At 49.3% G+C, this 18032-nt stretch overlaps 9 protein-coding genes across 9 annotated transcripts; 4 read left to right on the top strand and 5 right to left on the bottom strand.

Annotated features, from left to right (window-relative positions):
- Positions 1-118: 118 nt before the first annotated feature.
- LOC131210893 (GTP-binding nuclear protein Ran) lies at positions 119-2769 on the bottom strand. Its single transcript, XM_058204247.1, has 3 exons — positions 2721-2769; positions 1007-1579; positions 119-877 (listed from the first exon to the last, which is right to left on the bottom strand). Exons 2-3 carry the CDS (start codon positions 1433-1435, stop codon positions 662-664), a joined length of 645 nt encoding a protein of 214 aa, XP_058060230.1. The 5' UTR covers positions 1436-1579; positions 2721-2769; the 3' UTR covers positions 119-661.
- Positions 2770-3322: 553 nt separating this feature from the next.
- On the top strand, positions 3323-4425 carry LOC131205541 (N-acetylneuraminate lyase A-like). Its single transcript, XM_058197671.1, has 3 exons — positions 3323-3461; positions 3517-3905; positions 3970-4425. Exons 1-3 carry the CDS (start codon positions 3400-3402, stop codon positions 4371-4373), a joined length of 855 nt encoding a protein of 284 aa, XP_058053654.1. The 5' UTR covers positions 3323-3399; the 3' UTR covers positions 4374-4425.
- LOC131205539 (protein CLP1 homolog) lies at positions 4381-5836 on the bottom strand. The gene is made up of 2 exons (XM_058197669.1): positions 5686-5836; positions 4381-5609 (listed from the first exon to the last, which is right to left on the bottom strand). Exons 1-2 carry the CDS (start codon positions 5785-5787, stop codon positions 4440-4442), a joined length of 1272 nt encoding a protein of 423 aa, XP_058053652.1. The 5' UTR covers positions 5788-5836; the 3' UTR covers positions 4381-4439.
- A 127-nt stretch (positions 5837-5963) lies between these two features.
- Positions 5964-6657, top strand: LOC131205542 (uncharacterized HIT-like protein Synpcc7942_1390). Its single transcript, XM_058197672.1, has 2 exons — positions 5964-6331; positions 6396-6657. Exons 1-2 carry the CDS (start codon positions 6041-6043, stop codon positions 6555-6557), a joined length of 453 nt encoding a protein of 150 aa, XP_058053655.1. The 5' UTR covers positions 5964-6040; the 3' UTR covers positions 6558-6657.
- Positions 6658-6760: 103 nt separating this feature from the next.
- On the top strand, positions 6761-7919 carry LOC131205540 (ankyrin repeat domain-containing protein 54-like). The gene has a single exon (XM_058197670.1). The coding sequence runs from the start codon at positions 6853-6855 to the stop codon at positions 7717-7719; it is 867 nt and encodes a 288-aa protein (XP_058053653.1). The 5' UTR covers positions 6761-6852; the 3' UTR covers positions 7720-7919.
- LOC131205538 (spliceosome-associated protein CWC27 homolog) lies at positions 7287-9596 on the bottom strand. Its single transcript, XM_058197668.1, has 2 exons — positions 9501-9596; positions 7287-9434 (listed from the first exon to the last, which is right to left on the bottom strand). Exons 1-2 carry the CDS (start codon positions 9540-9542, stop codon positions 7968-7970), a joined length of 1509 nt encoding a protein of 502 aa, XP_058053651.1. The 5' UTR covers positions 9543-9596; the 3' UTR covers positions 7287-7967.
- A 111-nt stretch (positions 9597-9707) lies between these two features.
- On the top strand, positions 9708-10678 carry LOC131206367 (THUMP domain-containing protein 1 homolog). Its single transcript, XM_058198899.1, has one exon. The coding sequence runs from the start codon at positions 9721-9723 to the stop codon at positions 10621-10623; it is 903 nt and encodes a 300-aa protein (XP_058054882.1). The 5' UTR covers positions 9708-9720; the 3' UTR covers positions 10624-10678.
- Positions 10679-10724: 46 nt separating this feature from the next.
- On the bottom strand, positions 10725-13719 carry LOC131206359 (kinesin-like protein KIF23). Its single transcript, XM_058198887.1, has 4 exons — positions 13608-13719; positions 12756-13484; positions 11284-12676; positions 10725-11198 (listed from the first exon to the last, which is right to left on the bottom strand). Exons 1-4 carry the CDS (start codon positions 13616-13618, stop codon positions 10725-10727), a joined length of 2607 nt encoding a protein of 868 aa, XP_058054870.1. The 5' UTR covers positions 13619-13719.
- Positions 13720-14446: 727 nt separating this feature from the next.
- On the bottom strand, positions 14447-16865 carry LOC131215919 (glycine receptor subunit alpha-2-like). Its single transcript, XM_058210313.1, has 10 exons — positions 16826-16865; positions 16496-16561; positions 16332-16399; positions 16001-16230; positions 15814-15896; positions 15575-15727; positions 15270-15508; positions 14963-15172; positions 14691-14872; positions 14447-14603 (listed from the first exon to the last, which is right to left on the bottom strand). The coding sequence occupies exons 1-10, from the start codon at positions 16863-16865 to the stop codon at positions 14447-14449; spliced, it is 1428 nt and encodes a 475-aa protein (XP_058066296.1).
- Between the last annotated feature and the right edge of the window lie 1167 nt (positions 16866-18032).

Here is an 18032-nt window from a genome sequence, read left to right as displayed (position 1 = left end):
GAAAACGAAAGTCAGGTTAGAATTCGGTGAGGTTTCCGTGCTGTCAAAATCTCTCCAACACCGGCAGGTTCAAAAATGCCGCCCGTTAACCCGTTAGATATTGTAGACATCAATCGTTTGTTTGCTTTTATTTCGTTTATAATGTGGCCACGCTAAGACACACAGACACCAATCTATCGGTAAACAAGAACTAAACCTGCAATTCTTAAGCTGCTTAAATTACGCACAATCAGCCTTGGACTAAGACAGCTCGAGACAGCATTCTCAAGTCGCAAAAGGGAAGAAAAACACACAAAAGATCGTATATTTTTCGTGTCTCATTTCTGGAATAAGTGCGCGAGCGCTGCTGTATTTTACGCGATTTATCTCCTGATCACTTGCTGGGGTACATTGTAATAGTAAAATTAAAGGGAAACTCAAACATTCCTGCTGTCTGCTGCTTCTAGTTTGCAAAACGTATCCAAAACTAACCTCCTTTTGTGTAACCTCCTTTGAGTCTTGCCTAATCCCTTCGTACACCGCGGGTTCCGTGTTTCGCTGTTGTGAGTCTTGATACGCACCGCAGCACCTGCCTCCTCCTTCTCTTCCAATTATCGTTACAAAATCAAATTAGGGCGATACGCCGAAAAAGGTATCCTTCCTCCGTCCGGGTGACGCGTCCTTACAAATCCTCGTCCTCGTCCGGCAGCGCTGTGGCCTGTGCTTCTTCCAAATCTTTCTCGATCTGCACTTGCCAGTCCTTATCCATTTTAACCTCGGGTGGCAGCAGGGCGGGCATGGCAACGAACTCCAGGTTCGGATCACCGACCAGCTTGCGGGCCAACCACAGGAAAGGTTTCTCAAAGTTGTAGTTCGACTTGGCCGAGATATCGTAGTACTTGTTGTGTTGGGGGTAGAGTGAAACAAAAGCAAATGATTAGGCAACAATCAACAGAGACACGCTGCGGTTACGTTGATGGCCAGCAGCAGTCAAGTGCGCGAGAGGTCTGGCTGGTGATATGCTTACCTGCAGATTCTTCTTCCGGTGGAACACAATCGACTTTGCTTTCACTTTGCGGTCCTTGATGTCTACCTTGTTGCCGCACAGGACGATCGGTATGTTTTCGCACACTCGCACCAGATCTCGGTGCCAGTTCGGAACGTTTTTGTACGTCACGCGCGAAGTCACGTCGAACATAATGATGGCACACTGTCCCTGGATGTAGTAGCCATCGCGCAAGCCGCCGAACTTCTCCTGTCCGGCAGTGTCCCACACGTTGAACCGAATCGCTCCACGGTTCGTGTGGAACACCAGCGGGTGCACTTCGACGCCGAGGGTAGCCACATACTTTTTTTCGAACTCGCCCGTCATGTGCCGTTTGACGAATGTCGTTTTACCGGTACCACCATCCCCAACCAGGACGCATTTGAACGTGGGCATATCCGCTTCTGCCATTGTTATTTGGGTGATAGTGTCGGAAATGCACCAGAAAACAGAGCAGCGATCGGGTGGCTTTGCAGTCTCGTCGAGATACCAGTTGTTTCTCAGCAAATTCAACACAGTATGACCAGCAGATGTCCTTGTTCCTCTGAAGTGCGTCTACAATGCATACGACCGAACAAAATAAGGGGAAAAAATTAAAAATATATTTTTCTATAACTTTCATGCGAATAAAGCGCGCCCAAAATCGTTTTCCCGGAACTGTCGCCATTTCTACGCTTCTTAAAATATCCTCCCAGCCAGCAGAGCTACCAGTAAGGCGCGCGCGTGTATTCATGTTTTTGGGCGAAAAAATATTGTATCGATAAAAGCGCGCCGAGCGCGTCGAGAAAGTTCTTCGCAATGACAGCAGCAGCACAGTTACTACCGACGCGCCCTCGATCCTTTGGCAACATTGATCGCATCAGTGAAAATCTTTGCACTAGTCTCTGTAACCCGAAGGTTATTTAGCCCTTCGTTGGCAACTACAGAAAACAGCCATTCGCCAGGAGACAGTCCGAGAAGAAAAAGAAATTTGCTTTCACTGTGAACCAATTCTGATTCTGTTAGCGACAAATAAAGCATCTAAAAGCGCGCCGTTGAAGTAACCAATCATGGCTTGTGTGAAGCTGTCTCCCTTACAAGGCGAAATATGCCCTCGTTCGGGATCCAAGTAACGCAGAAATACAAACACCGTTGCGTTGGTTTTCCTTCCCAAAAAAGTGTAACCGGAGTTAGGCCGGAAAAAGGATCGGATCGGACTCATCACCATGATGGACCGAATTGCGACAGTTGAGACATCGACGAGTCCGAACGGAAAGTCACTGCTGTCAAAGTTTCAGCCAGCGCACGCTTCTGTTTCCGCGCCGCCGGCCCTAAGGAGCAGCAGATGCTGGCGTGAGCATTATTTCGCTTCCGCAACTACACACAGCATCAGAGCGCCCAGCAGAAAGCGGGAACTGGGCGATACCAATGGAAGCACCGATCTCGCGCATTTTCTAATAATTCATGACGCTTCCCGCGCTGCTACCATCACCATGTACATTTCTCTTCATCAACCGCGCTCGGCGGCTTACGCCGGCAATTTTCGCAGCCGCTGCCGGTTCTGTCGCACATCACACAATTTACGATGTACATTTTCCAGACTACTTATTCCCGGCTCCCGCCATCGGAACGTTGCCGTCACTAGTTTGTACACTTAAGAGGCGCTCTTTTTGCGGTGGAAACGATTAGTTAATTACACTTTTCCCGGATTACTTACAAAGTACCTCAACACACGACGAAACGCAAAGCCGATCGACTCGAACAAGGGCTTCCAACGAATATGACATCAGTTGAGTGAGGCGCGAAAATGCACCGACACGCCAGATAGTGGTCCCGCTTACACTCTAGGCTACGCTGCGGGCAGAGCGAGAGGCAACACAAGCGGAAACTGTGATAGAAAACTTTTCCAATTCAAGATAGTTGTCAGTTTGTTGCTTCAGCAGCAGACGCTTGAAGCAACCGTTATTCAGTTTAGACCGGTTTGGGTGTAATTTTGTAAAATGTAAAATGTAAGAAATGATTTTTGAAGACTAAGGACAGCTAAAATACGGATTTTTTTTGGGTTTTTTAATTTCTTATTAACACAAAACAGTCAATTTAAAAAAACCACTAAATATTTGGACTTCTTGAGCGATAGGCAAAATATTTCAAAGAGTTTCAATGTTTGTACAATTCCTACAGACTGCAAAACCCCCTCCATTTAATAACGTTACGGCATCGATGGAATCGTTCCTATTGTTCGGTGCAAACATCGTCACGATAGAGATAACGGAGATTTAAAAAAGCGAATGTAAACAAAAAACAACTCGTATATGGAAGGACGGATTGCTCGGCGAATTTATATCTCTTCAGAACCGTTTTAATTTCTTGCGGACCGTGGCCGAACCTACGTTACGATGAAGCAGTTCAACTTTAAGGGTTTGATGGCTCCCGTTTTCACACCTTACTTGAATGGATGGTAAGTTACGTTTTTACAAACTGGCAACTCTAATTGATTCAGTTTAATATCGTAGTGAAGAGATAAACCTCGACGCTATTGAACCGTACGTTCTCATGCTAAAGGCAAAGAACGTAGGCGGAATCCTTGTCAACGGTACCTCCGGCGAGGGAATGCTGCTGAGCGTCGGGGAACGCATCGCTGTGACGGAGGCTTGGCAACGATCGTGCCGAAAGCATGGCATAACGATGATGGTGCAAATCGGAGGGGCACCGTTTCCGGATGTAGTGCAGTTGGCCACACACGCTGCAAAGATCGACGCCGATGCCGTTCTTTGTCTACCGGAATTGTACTTCAAGCCCAAGACTAGCGAATCGTTAGTATCTTTCTTGGGAGCAGTGGCAAAGCATTGCCCAACCATCCCATTTTTCTATTACCACATTCCGATGTTCACCGATGTAAACGGTAAGCGCCAGGTGGTGCTCTGATGCTAGGGTATCAGTCTTTTGATTTACACTTTTCCTTGCAGTTCACATGCCAACGTTCCTTGATTTGGCCGAAAAAAAGATAGCCAATTTTCGAGGCATTAAGTATACGAGCGGAGATCTCGACCAAGGCAGCGCTTGCTTGAAGGAGGGTCGTCAAATCTTTCTAGGAGCCGATACCATCTTGTGCGGGGCTGTGGCTGCGGGTTTCGATTGTTTCATTATGACCACCATCAATATCTGTCCGGAAATGGCCTTTAAAATCATAGCTGAAACAAATCGCGGGGCCTTAGATGCAGCTCGGAAGGAACAACGGGCTCTTAACGAGCGCATTTCAGTCATTCTGCAGCAAGGCGACTGGGTAACGGCCATGAAGAAAGCATTTGCGGAAAGTTTTCCTACGATTGCGATCGGTCAGACGCGTCCTCCGCTTAGCTACGCAAAGTGAGTGGGGAGTGTAACAGCTCAGAATGCTTCTTTATTGAAACAGAAAGTTAACATTATCAGTTCTTGCTTAATGACTATCCATAAATTGTAGATCCGAAACTAGTAGAATCGTTTGAGGTAAAGGACGTGGCTGCGGCGATAGAATTGTGAGCACCTGTTTCTCCATGTTGACGTTCGTCACGCAAATGAATCCAGCGATATTCGTTTGAATCACGTTCTCGTCCGTGTTCTCGGCAAAACTTACCGCCAGTATGTGATGCAACAACTGTGGACCGGGTAGAACGGCCACCAGCTTGGTGTAGTTGTCTTCGGCCTTCATGCCCAACGGCAAGCAGGAATCGGGCAGTGGCGGCGAACCTACTTTGAAAATCTTTATATCGGCAAACTTCACATCGAAGCTATGAGGAAATAATGGCATCTTCGAGCCATAGAAGTACTCTCTAATACGTTGATCTCGAGACTCCGTGCGCTGCGATCGCGTACGCTCAACGACTCCCCCACTTTTCGGCAGAAACACCACCTGAACGTTCCGCTTTACGTCTCTCAGCAACTCGTTGTAGAGGCGCTCCTGATCCAGCACGAATATTGCGGTCACTTCGAACGCGGTCACCGTGTGCAGGATGTGCGAGTAGCCGGAACCTTTAACCCATCCGCAGGTGTTTATGATCATGCCCGACGATTTGGCCTTCTTGTTGGCCTGTAGCCGCTCGAGTGTGGTTTCGGCCAATTTCGAGATGAGCACATCGTAGAATGTTTTATTTCCCGATGGAGAGTTATGACCGTAGTGATAAACAAGCGGCGCTTGCTGGGAAAATCCGTCAGCTACCGGAGAAGGTCTCTCTACGAGCAACGCTCCGATTGTACCGGGAATGGCAATTCCTCCTTGGCCTACGTCCAGGTCAACGTAAATTGGTCTACGCCCGAGACGCACGGCGTAGTTCAGAAATATTCGGCACAGTGTCGTTTTGCCGACGTCCATTGGACCAACGACCATCACGATCGGGCCTTGGGCATCCTCTTGTTCCGCTTTTTTTCTCAAATGCTCGAGCGCCGAGTTGGCGTTCAAGTACATTACCATCGGCGTTTCCTTGGCAACGTACGCTACGTCCGGTTTTCCTCGTAGCTCAATGGTGCAACCGTGGTACGTGAATATGGCTACCTTAGCTCCAGTCACAAATTCATACGGCTTTTTCACCACCAGTTCTGTGCCGAACAGTTCCGCTTGGCCATTCAGCAGCTAAAAGTAAAGTGGGGCACTAAACATGCTTGGACAATCCTGGCCGCGCCGTAGGTAAAAGCTTGTTTATACTCACCACAACCGCTACTTTTTCATTTTTATTTTCTATTTCGAACCGCAGTTCTGAGTCAGGTTCAAGCTTGTAGTCCGTCTTCGGAATCGCTTTGTCGTCGGACATGTTTATTGGTGTTACAATCGTTCACAATTAAGAACAGCGCCCTGGCGATTGTTTACCATTCAGCTGTCAGCGCCTGCTGCTTTGAACCGAACCATGAACCATCGTAGAAACGAAAGCAAGAGTATATACATACCTCGGGAAGGACCTTGTTCATTTCAGATTTGTCAAAATAGACCGAATCTTTATTCCTCGGGAAAACAATTGTGTAACGCGAATTGTGTTTTGTGTATAACAATCGTTAACTCACGGTGTAATGCTTGCCGCTGCTTTTCAGAGGCTTACCGGCAACGTAGTTCGGCCGACACAATATTGTGTACGGCTGCTGAGCCAAAGTGGCGGCAGTGATAAACCAAAGCCCGCGGTCAAAGATGCTGATACGATTTTTGACAAAATCATACAGAAAAAGATCCCTGCCGATGTAATCTACGAGGATGAAAAATGTTTGGCCTTCAACGACGTTGCCCCACAGGCTCCCGTGCATTTTCTCGTGATACCGAAAAGAAAAATAGCAAAACTAGAAGACTGCAAACAGTCGGACACGGAGGTAACTGTGAAGCGTAGTTCTAGTTTACAGTACTAGACGATACTTTGGTCGCTTTTTTCTACAGATTCTCGGTCATTTACTGCACGTGGCCGGTCAGCTGGGAAGGTCTAAAGCACCGCTCGGGTTTCGCTTAGTGATCAACAACGGCGATTACGGATGCCAGACTGTTTTTCACATTCACTTGCACGTTATCGGTGGTCGGCAGCTGGGATGGCCACCGGGGTAAAGCGGAAAACGATCCAAATGTGCTCTGAATCTTTGCCCGAGGGGAATTTTTATGAAATCAAGAAACAATAAAAAATCTAAAATTTTGTTTTGAAGCAGTTTGAACCGGATTTCAGAATGACCGCGAAAACAAGCTGTCAAAACAGCATTCAGCTGTCACATGATTTGGAGAGGATCAAAACAACGAAAATAAGCACATTGGTAAAGCAGCACAACAAAAGTTGCATGAAGTTTACCTAATTTTGTAGTGGTTGTAGCAGAAAGTGGAAATCCGAAGCCATAGATCGATAGGCGGGATGGATGTTCAGCTAGTGGCAGTACCCGTTGGAAAGGACACGGAAGCATCGCCGTCGAAAGATCCTGAGAAAGCGGAAGTAACCGAGTCCCCAACGGAGACAAGCTCTACTAGGAACACCTTTAAAGCCCGCCAAGGAACGAAACACTACTCACGCTCTGCGCCATACGTGGCCTCACGACGGTCGGGGTGTTTGGAAAAGCGATTCCTAGAGGCCGTAGCACACAACAACTCTGAGATGGTGAAAGAAATGATCGAGAGGGGGATGTCGCCTAATACGCACGAAAGCTACTACATGCGATCCGCATTGCACATCTCGTGCAGTCGCGGCTTTCGTGACACGATTAAGATTCTACTGCAAAACGGAGCTGATCCGAACATCCGGGACATGAATCTGAATACACCGCTGCATTTGGCGTCCTGCACAGACGGTATCGATGTTGTGCAAATGCTACTAGATTACGGGACGAACGTACTTCTGCGTGACTCGAACGGTTTGCTGGCCTTGGATATTGCCATCGGCAAACTACGCCTGTCGGAGCGTATCATATCAAAAATGCAGAAACTCACGCAGAGCGACATTCATAGACATCGTGAGAAGACGATTGCGATCTGCGAACTTATATTCTCCGTGTTCAAGAAGCAACTGCGAAACCCACTGCTACAGCACCAACAACGAGAGCTCGGGTTCAGTCAGGAAAAGTTAGAACAAATGTTTGCGGAGTTTTCCGAACAGCTTGAACGAGTGCGGGAGCGACAGCTCGATTTCGATGACATAGTTGACCAGATCAGCACCTTGAACGTGAAAAGCGAAATCGACAGCGACGTGAACTCGTTATTGTCTACGTTGCAACAAATAACTATCTAACGCTGGTACCTGTTGTTTTATACAAATTAAGCTAACATTAGATGTCACCACAGTGCAGGGACAATTGACATGGTTTCACAGCGTAACATTATTGTGACACATTCCGTGCAAAAGTAGATGGCTTCGCTCGGAAACCATCAACGTAGGCTGGTAGGATGCTGCGGCTTAGGTTTAGTAATTTAAATACACACATACATATATACACATATTCGTCACTTTCTGATGATACATTTCAAAGCTGGATTTTTTCATTTCTTTGCCGCTTTGACACCGTCCTGTTTGGCGCCTCGTTTTCGTTTGTTGAGCGGATTGCGGGGATCGTAAACGTCGTACCAATCGTCGTCCTTGGTGGCTGCATCTTTCGCCAAAATGGGATCCTTCTGTTCGAACTCCAATCGATGCGATAACCAATTGTCTCCCTGGATGTCTTTTTCCGCGTCTTCTTCGGTCGCTGCCACCGTGCCTTCGCTCGTCGATTCGTCACGCTCGTGCGCCGTTAGCAATTTCGATTTAAACTTTTGCAACAATTGCATGGTAAAGTTTTCTCTCGAGCTACCTTTCTTCGGGAGCTGACTGCTCTTCTGTGCGTACTCCTCCTGAACCCTCAGCACATCTTTCATCACTTCCTTGCGGGATTCTTTTTTCGAAACTTTGGCCTCTTCTTTCTCTTTTTTCTTGTCCTTCGACTGTTTATCGGTGTGATAGTCGCGCTTTAGTTTGGTTATCTCTTGGCGAATTTTCTCTGCCTCCTCGCGTTTGCACTTTTTCTTCGCACCATCCAACTGATAACCATCAGAGTCGGTGTCGGATTCAGTTTGGGCGCGCAGTTCCTCCTGCGCGCGCTTTTCGGCAGATGGTTTACGCTTTAGCTTATCGCGAACCAATTTAATGTCTTCATCTCGGGTGATGCCTTTGGACCGTTCTTCGGATGCACGATCGATCCGCGCATCGAACGAATCGCTCTCGGCATCTGCATCCATTGACGTGCCTTGATGGCTAACTGTGTGTTCGATGGATTGTTTGCTCAATTTGGGATCATCGAGCACGTCGTGTGACGACTTCCCACGAGCACTGCTGGATGTCTTCTGAATCAAGACGTTCATTTCCTGCTCTTCCTCCTCGGCTTCGTCACCGAACGAAAGAAGGCCAAAGTTTTTGACGCCCTTTTCTTTTCGCCTTTTCCGAGCACCCTCATCGGCCGGCTGTTTTGCTTGGTCTGCCGCATTACGAGGTACAATGTCGTCAAACGGATTGTTGAGCACCTCGCTCCGGATGATGCGGTGCGGATAGTGCGGCCGTTCAGTTTCGTACACCTCGCCTTCCTCCAGCTTTAGCATATTGTAAACCGTATCGCCCGTAACCTTGGCGAACAGTGTATTCTGGTTCTGCAATTCCGGTGTAGCGGACAGTGTGAAGAAAAACTGAGATCCATTGTCGTTTTTGCCCGAATTCGCCATTCCGACCAGCCCTCGGCGAACGTAGCGCAGTCGAGAGTGGAATTCATCCTTGAAGGTGTGCCCGAACGCCGACTCCCCGCCCGTTCCGTCACCGTTCGGGTCACCGCCTTGCACAATGAACCCCTTGACGAGGCGGTGAAAGATCGTTCCATCGTAGTAGCCGTCGAGGCAGAGCTGCACAAAGTTACGACAAGCCAGCGGGCATTCCTTCGACCACAGTTCGATATCGATGTCACCAACGGAAGTTTTGAGCAGAACCTAAAAACGGGCACGGAACTCATTACAGTAATGCAATCACGAAGTCACGAAGATCGCACACGATACCTTTCCGAACGTTGGAGGTTCTTGAATATAAATGTTACTCATATTTTAAAATGAAACTCGCACTCCGAAGTCGTCTCTGTTCGTAAGCAATTTGTTTATCGTGCTGCCTGCAAAAGTGACATTTGAAATTGAAAACAACACTTTTGACAAGCAGCGCGCTGCCGGCTTTCTGTGCTTCAGCTGTATTTTCTGGTGGAAGAGCAAAGAACGACCGCGGAACATGTCGGATTCGAAAAGAATTAAGTTGAATACGCCTGGAAAAGGCAACGGCCACAACAGGCAGAAGAAAGGTAACTTCGCGAAACGTAACTTTTACGCCAGAAACGATCGCTTCATGCAACCGGGCCAACGTGGATTCCTGGTAACGTGCAACGGTCGGGTGCATGATTGCACCCGGGACAGCTACCGCATCCTGAACGAATACGCAGATCTACTGTACGGCCCTGCGGCGGCGCCAGCGGAACCGACCGACGCGGCCAATGAAAAGACGGGCGAAGAAAGCGAGGAAGACATTTCAGTAACGTTGCAGAAGGAAACGGAAGCGGCCGGGAAAACGAAAACGAAAGAGATGCGCTTTCAGCAGGTCGACAGCGGCGCCACAAACTGTCTTTTCATACGAACGACTCTAAAGGAACCGACCGAGTTGGCACTTCGAGTGCTGAAAGATTTGAGCGACAGCAAAAAACCAAAGTCTCGCTTCATCCTTCGCATGGTACCCATCGAGGCAGTTTGTCGGGCCAACCTGCGCGACTTGATCGACACCGTCGGCGGCCTGTGCGATCGACATTTTCTGAAGGAACCGAAAACCTACGCCATCATTTTCAACCATCGGCTAAACAATGAACTTTCGCGAGACGACGTCATTCGCGAACTGGCCCAGCTAATCACGTCGAAGAATGTCGGCAATAAGGCGAACCTGAGCAATCCGGACCTGGCCGTGATAGTCGAGGTAATCAAGGGCCTTTGCTGCATCGGCATTCTGCCGGAATACTATCAGCTGCGAAAGTACAATTTGGCAGAAGTCGTGACACAGCCCCAAGCGCTCCCGAAGCCTTCGTCATCCGCTGCCGCAGAAAATACAGAACCCACCACAGGCACCACTTCCAGTGAAACAGTTCAGTAGTAGTAGAGAGGTTTATTTTTTCAAAATAACGGCAATAAAATAAACTGACAATGGAAATCAAATGCAAAAAATGTTAGTTGGTGCGCGATTGCGGTAAGTTTCTAGTGCTTCGATCGCTTATTGGACAGTCCCCCGGAGTGCCCCTCGATGGCGCTGTTACACCTTGCGCTCGTCGTTTGTACCTCGCTTAGTGGCGGTGCACTCGGTGTAATGAACGTGCTGGAGCGCTTCCGGTTTGGGTTGGGTGGCGTTTTCGTGGGCGAATACTGCTTCAAACATTCAACATCCTTAAACACCACCTGTGCCCCCCCGCCACTGGTCGGAATGACGTCGCCTTTGTACAGCTTCGTTTCCAGCTCGCCCTCCGTATCGGCGTCCTGTGAAATCAGACAGTACTTGGTGTTCTTCTGATTTACCACATCCTTGTCGTTCAGTTTTGTGACGGACTTCGAGTTCGTGTAGTACGGCTGCAGGATCGTACCGAGGGGCACTGGATTAGCGGAACGGTGCTCCAACCATCGTTCACCCGTCGATCGGGACCGACGGTGTCGCGCATTCGATGCCGCCGTTCCGGGCTGTTGAATAGGGAGAGAAAGAAAACGAACGATTATGAGACAGTTCGCTGGACGGGTTCGGGTTGCCTTTCGCTGGTTAATTTACCCGTGAAGGTCTCGGCGTTGCATAGGCAGAGATCAACGATTTTACGTTCGGCGTTGATTCCGGCTTTTGGTCGCTGCTGTCGACACTGTTCGATCTGGTCCGCGCAACCGGCGGCCCGCCCTGAACGATCTCCGAAACCAGTCGAAGCCGCTCCTCTTTGTCACGCATCTCGTGCCGCAGTTTATTCTTCTGTTCCTGCAGCTTCAACTCCAGCTCGCGGCTCATTTTCTCCGACTCGACAGCAATCTTCGAGTTAAACTTCTTTCGCTGACGTTCCTTTTCCAACTCTTTCTGGCTCACCAGCTGGGTCTTCTGGTTCAGCTGTGCCTGCAGCTGGCGTAGCCGTTCCTCTAGCTGCCGATTGCGACGGTTCAAATCGTCGATCGAACTTTCGTACAGCGTGATCTTGTTCTCCATCGCACCGATCTTCTGCTTGCCCTGTTGCAGCACACCTTTGATGGAAGCATTCTCCATACGGAGGGCCACATTTTCGCCCTCCAGCTTGTGCAGATTCATCCGGAAACGGTTCTGGCGCGCGTCAAAGTCATCACAGAGCAGTTTCCGCTTTTTGATGCGCAGCTCTAGCACTTCCGACAGCTTGCGCGTTAGTTCCGTGCTCTCCGGCGTGCCCATCTTCATGTCAGCCACAAACGGTTCCAGGTTGTAGACCAGCCCTAAATCGTAATCCATACGATCGGTGGTCGCCAGATGGTGCCTCTCCGTAAGCTCACTCATAGCTTGCTTGTACAGTTGGTTTGCCTTACGGCGGCCGGGTGTGAGCCCTACGTCGATCTTTATGGGCGTCGGTCGTGCTATCTGCACGTCCTGCGTCATTTCAGCAAACTTCATCACCTGAACCGTCTCGTCGTAGTCTTCCGCCCTCGGATTAACGCACACGATCATCCGCACCTGGCCCTCGCCGTCGAAGTAGTTTTTAAACAGGTGCGTTATCTTCGAATCGCGATACGGAACCTTCTTGGCGCCGCACGTCTGTTGGTTCTCGCGCAAAATCTCCAAACACGTGCGCAGCGTCATCAAGCTGTTGTTGATGTTGCCCGCCTCGCGCAACCGTTGCCCGGTGTTGCCGGTCCGATTTGTGCGCTCACTGCCGGCCAGATCGACCAACGACAGCTGGCTGACGGTGATTGCGCTCCGGTCCTGTACCACGTTGTCCCCCTTCATATCGAGCGGAGCCTGCACCAGCCGAATGGTGAACACGGAATGCGAGCGACTCGACTCGGCATTCAGTATGGTGTGGCCCATCCGCTTACGTTTTTGACCGATCTGGAACAGTTCCAGTGCTTCATCGGCTGACTTAACCTCTACCTCCGTGACGCCGTGCACAAACATGTTGTGGCTCGCGTCTTCACGAATCATTTTGCACTGCAGTGTCCTGATGGAACAAACCGAAGAATAAATGCATGGCAGTTAAATTTACAATCCAATGAGTACCCCCATAAATCAACCCATACTTTTGAATCGAAGTTTCTTCCAGCAAATCGTAGACACTGTTGTTGTACACTTCCACGTAGTTGATAAATACTGAGTAGATGTTGTCCTCATCGATGCCGCTAATTTCCGGTGGATCCGCTGACGCCTGTGAGGCCACCTCCTGGTCCAGGTCTCGCTTTCGCGAACTTTTCAGCAGTTTGGCGTTCATTTCCGTCTGCCGTTCGAGCAGTGCTTCGGCTTCGGTTAGAATTTCGAACCCATTCAAGCGATCCGATTTAAAGGTGAACTTCTCCGCCTGACACTCGTGTATCGAGCGAAACAGAGCGTCCAAACAGCGCGGCATAATCCCGCGGTGCTGAAGGTCCCCGGTCATGGTGTACGTTTTGCCGCTCCCTGTGACACCGTACGTGAACAGTAGACCATTCTTGCCGCGCACCAACGCTTCCAGCAGCGGCTGCGCCACGGTCACATACACGTCGTGCTGCCGGACCGAGTCATCGAACACGCGCTTGTAGATATACTGCGTTTCCTTCAGGTTCATCACCTTGTAGTTAATGGCAATTTCCGGAGGCGTCAAAACGACCGTATGCCGGTCCGTAACGCGCAAACAGGTAAGATCGGACTCGCAAGGCAACGGCCGTAGCCGACAGTAGACTTGCACCGGGTCTTTTACCACGCCGTTGCCAGAATTTCCACGGCTTTTGACCACCGACCGCACCGGCACCATCTTGAGCGGCGTCTTCGTGCGCCTGGGCGTAAGGGTTATACAAAGAAACGAAAGAAAACAATCACCATCAATCGGTACCGCGCCTTGTTCCCGACGCCAAGCGGCACACAAGAGCACATATCGTGTAACGGAGGATTATACTTACATCGTCTTCATTTTCGAAACTCTGATAGCTTTTGATGGCACCAAAAGTTATTTTCATCAGAATAAGGCGCAGGATTCACAGGCACAGACAATAGCCGCGAATTGGGATCTCCAACCACAAAACAAAGCACAACAAGGAATGCGTTCGATGCAAAAGATCGTTACGAATGGTTTGGGAGACGTTAGGCCAACTACGTTTGGAAAAGGCCACCGCGTTGGTGTAATGTCAAACTTTGACAATCGCGACCGGCACAGGGTGGTTAATGGAAAATTAAATTCAAAAGCTGCGCATCTAACAGATAAGGTGGATGAATTAATCCATTTTTGTGGTACCGCAGACATCAATAATAATTTTGTTTGTGCCATTATTATTCCTAACAAAACAACTCCACATTGCTATGCAACTACAGGTATGCTATTTTGGCGAACCGGTATGAAGCTTTAATGTCATTCGTGAATAAATTGACAGTCGCTTCTGAAACTGCGGGAGAAAAACGTGGATCGAATTAGTGTTGTTCGTTGCGTTCGGAATTCCGTGAAGTTTGTCTTCAGTTACTATTTTTTTATCCCGCATGTCCGCAATCGCTTGCATCGAATTGAAATATGTATTGTATTCTGACTGAAATCTTCGTAGTCGTGAAGTGTGGCTTGGTGTACGAATACTGCGTTGTTTACAGAAGTTTTGTGTTTGGGGTGATCGCAGGCGGCCGTTTGTGCTAAAGATCGCGATGCCGACAAGTAAGTAAGGCGGATTCGATCGGTATAATTTACAACAGGCAATTCAGTTTATTACTAGATCAATTATAGGGTCTCTGCTAGCGAAACAATGGAGGAAGAATATTATTTGAAATTTTTTTTCGATTCTGTTAAATACATGGTCCAATAGGAGATGGTAAATATTAGGAAGCTGACGGGAAAAATGATCAACGATAGCTGGTCCAACCGGCCTCGCTGCGAGCCAGCATACATTAGTGCCACATCTGCAACGTTGCGAAACCTGCACAAGAAGGACACAACCGGGAAGGATGTGGGTAAGTCGACCGGTGTTGTATTGGCCACGCCAGAGCGTGGGGAGTATTCTTACCTTTTTCTCGTCATCACGGACGACACTTTCTGTGCATTCTGTACACTATCCTGAATATTGCTAAGGGAAGCGGACGTTGCTTTGCTGTGATCCTGCGGCTGGATCTTGTTGCCACCGCCGCTCACTTTGAGTGCCGCGGAAGGCTCCAGCCCATTTTCACGTTGAAAGGAAGCCGAATTGATCTGCGCCCGGGTGATGAGATGCAGACAGAAAAGATAAACGAGTGTCCTTGGTACGCCCTCATCTGGGGTTCCTCAGATCCCACTACTTACCGATGTGTCCATCGTGCTCTGTGCCAACGTCACTGCCGACTGTAATGTAATTGATGGCATGGATGGTCCATGGCACGTTGGCATGGACGAAATGTGATGGTGATGGGACTTGGAGACTCGCCAGTGCTTATCGTACCGGATGCCAAATAGCACGATGAAATACTCCATAAGCGCGAAAAACACGAACAATGTACAGGATATAAGCCACACCTAGAGGCGAAACCCGATACGTTCAATTGCGGTAAAACCGATTAGAATGTGGTAATGCGGCGGCCAGTTGTACAGTACAAAAAAACGAGCCACACACCTCAAGGCACTTCAGTTCCAGCGCGTCCGGCGAATTATTCCTCACGGTGTCAAACATGGTGATCAGCGATAAGAGCGTGGTAACTAGCAGCACCATCCGTCCGGGCACAATTTCTGGCACGACGACGAACGAACCCCAGGAAATCGAAACGAACAGCGTGGATGGAAGGTAGTTCTCAAGCAAATAGCTTTTCACTTCCCGTGACAGGGTGATCTCGAGCCGTGCTGAACTATGATTATCTGCAACGGAAGAACCACGCATCTAGTAACGTATGTTTTTTGTGGCCATCGTTGCCATCATTTTACCATCGCTATAATTGACTATTTGCGATTCCTGCTCCGTGTAGAATGAAACCACGTACTTCGGAAGCCGAAAAAACCCGTTTCCGAAATCTTTGGGAAACGACAGTGCGTTGTCCGTTCGCCAGCGAAAACGCAGATCCTTGACCGGGTACTTATCTGTGAGCAAAGACAAAGACCGGGGCGCGTGCGTGCGAGTTAATGTCAAACGGGCGAGTCTGAAGCTCTAGCGCTGGGGTACGTACAACTACTAAAATCGACCGGACATCGCTGCACGTCTAGCGGGTAAAGCACAAAGTCCATGTCGCACTTGATGATGATGGTGGCGCTAGAAAATGGTGACCACAAACATAACGGGTGTTTTAGTTTCATTTAAGAGCGAAACGAGCAAAGCCTACTACTGCCGCTACTAAGCAGACGTCACTGACGTACCCTATGCTCAAGCTAATGGTGCTGTTCTCGTACAACCGAAGACTCGAGATCTCCTCGAAGAGGGTCAACATTTTCATTTCGCGCAACTGCCGTATGTACAGATCCGGCACCCATATCATGTCCCGGTCGGCTTTGGTCAGATCCACAAACTCGCCCACCATATTCGCCATGATGGGCTGTATTCGCAGGTCTTCCCAGGTGATCTGGAGGAAGACATCGAACGAAATTTCCTAAACAAGGCGCGGGGGTTTGCGATAAGAGCAGAGAGAGAGAGAGAACGAAAGTCAGAGGTCACTTCACTGGTGTGGCGCCCAGCGCCGAATGCGCTTACTTCCTTGTTCTCGTCCACGCCCGATATCCGGTTAATGTACAGCGAAACGGATACATCCGTGAGTGTGCCTGGCAGAGCAGAGCGAGAATGGCATTGTTTTCTTTGTTGACTACTCTACACCTTGACCTCATTGCCGGTGGCAGTTTATCCCCCAGGCCACTTACCTGGTTTCACGTTCTTATCATATTCGATGTCCTGCAGAAACTGATAGTTCAGCGGTGCCGTTGACGCTGTGAGCCAGAGTTCAAGAAAGCAGACGAAACTGAAACAGACAGCAGAGCAACCACACGCCGGGGAGGCGATAATTAGCACATACAGTCACCATACGCACTACGCACTACCGCTGAACTCAAGGCCAACGAGGGGAAAACTGCTAGTGGGTCACTTTAGGACTATTGGCGTTCGCTTTGGATTGCTCAGCGATCAAGGCGTTCGGTGGTCACACTACGGGAGATGTGAAAACACCGTCCTGCGTGGTTAGTAGCTCACCTCACTAGGTATTTGCGCATAGTATTTGTTGTTCGCCTGTACCATCAAGCAACATGCTTCATATTGCACGTAGAAGTTTTGAACCGACCGACGACGGACGGACGGACGCGATGATCACCGGCGTGGTAGTTCGGTTGTTGCTCCTTCCTGGGACTGGTTATTTCGGTTATCCTCACTCTTTCTCTCTGTCGGGTTTGCAGATCCTCCGTGGACACAAATGCACCGGATCGTGTGTTGTCTAGTTCGGATAGCGCCACACCATTTTGGTCGCCGTCGTCGTCGTCATCAGAATCGATAAAACTTTGGCGACTTTTTACACACACCCAACTTTTGGTAGCCGTAACACGTGCTTTTCTAGCATGCTCGGCACGGGTGCGTGCTACACCACGGACGAGTGGTCGCGGACTCGCCACGTTTGCGTTCAACCACACCAACCTAACTACTGTCGTTTGTATCCGGTTCCGCCTATCGGCAGTGCGGTGCTAGACACACACAGTCCAGGGACTAATAGAATGGAAGCAAATAATCGGACGATCGGGACCAGCACCAGCCACTAAAAAATCGTCGTCGTCCCCAACGGTGGGGTTTGTAGTACACCTTCAGGACCGCGAGATGCAAATTGAACCGCGTTGGGTCTCGTTCGGCCAATCGATGAGCTCTGATCCGCGCCGTCACACTAGAAAACCCGCCGTAGTAGTACACCGTTTCGTTTGGCGGTGAGCGAAGAAAAAACTTCTGGACGCAGATCCGGTGGTGTGCGCTCATTCATTCACTGCCTGCGCGACCTCTCCGTGTGTTATGAATATTCGTGAGATCCCCCGCTTGTGTAGTTTCTATTGCTTTCTTTGTTTTTTTTTTGCGCTGCATTGCTCGCTGTGTGATATCCCTTTAATTTAATCAATAATAGCGAACTCATAAACTTGAAAGCTCGCGGGCTAAGCTGCCACTGCCGCTGCCGCGCTGGTCCTGGCTCGGGTCCTCGGGGTGCCACCTTCTCTCTGCCGAGACCTCGGGCAAGACGATGACGATGAAAAGGGAAGAAATGAATCGATGACACGCAAACGTATCATTACTGGCTTTTCGCGTGGCGTAGAGCTTGTATGTAGCACACGGCCACGCGCGCGGGCGCCCCCGGTTCCGATGTTGGTTTACTGTGCGGCTGTGTGCTGTAGTCCGTTTACTTGTAGCTTTCCCAAACACACCAGCATGCTG

The sequence above is a fragment of the Anopheles bellator genome, chromosome 1, assembly GCF_943735745.2.
Source record: "Anopheles bellator chromosome 1, idAnoBellAS_SP24_06.2, whole genome shotgun sequence".
Classification (NCBI taxonomy): domain Eukaryota; kingdom Metazoa; phylum Arthropoda; class Insecta; order Diptera; family Culicidae; genus Anopheles; species Anopheles bellator.
Note: the sequence above shows the minus strand (reverse complement) of the source record. Positions and strands in the feature narration are given on the sequence as shown.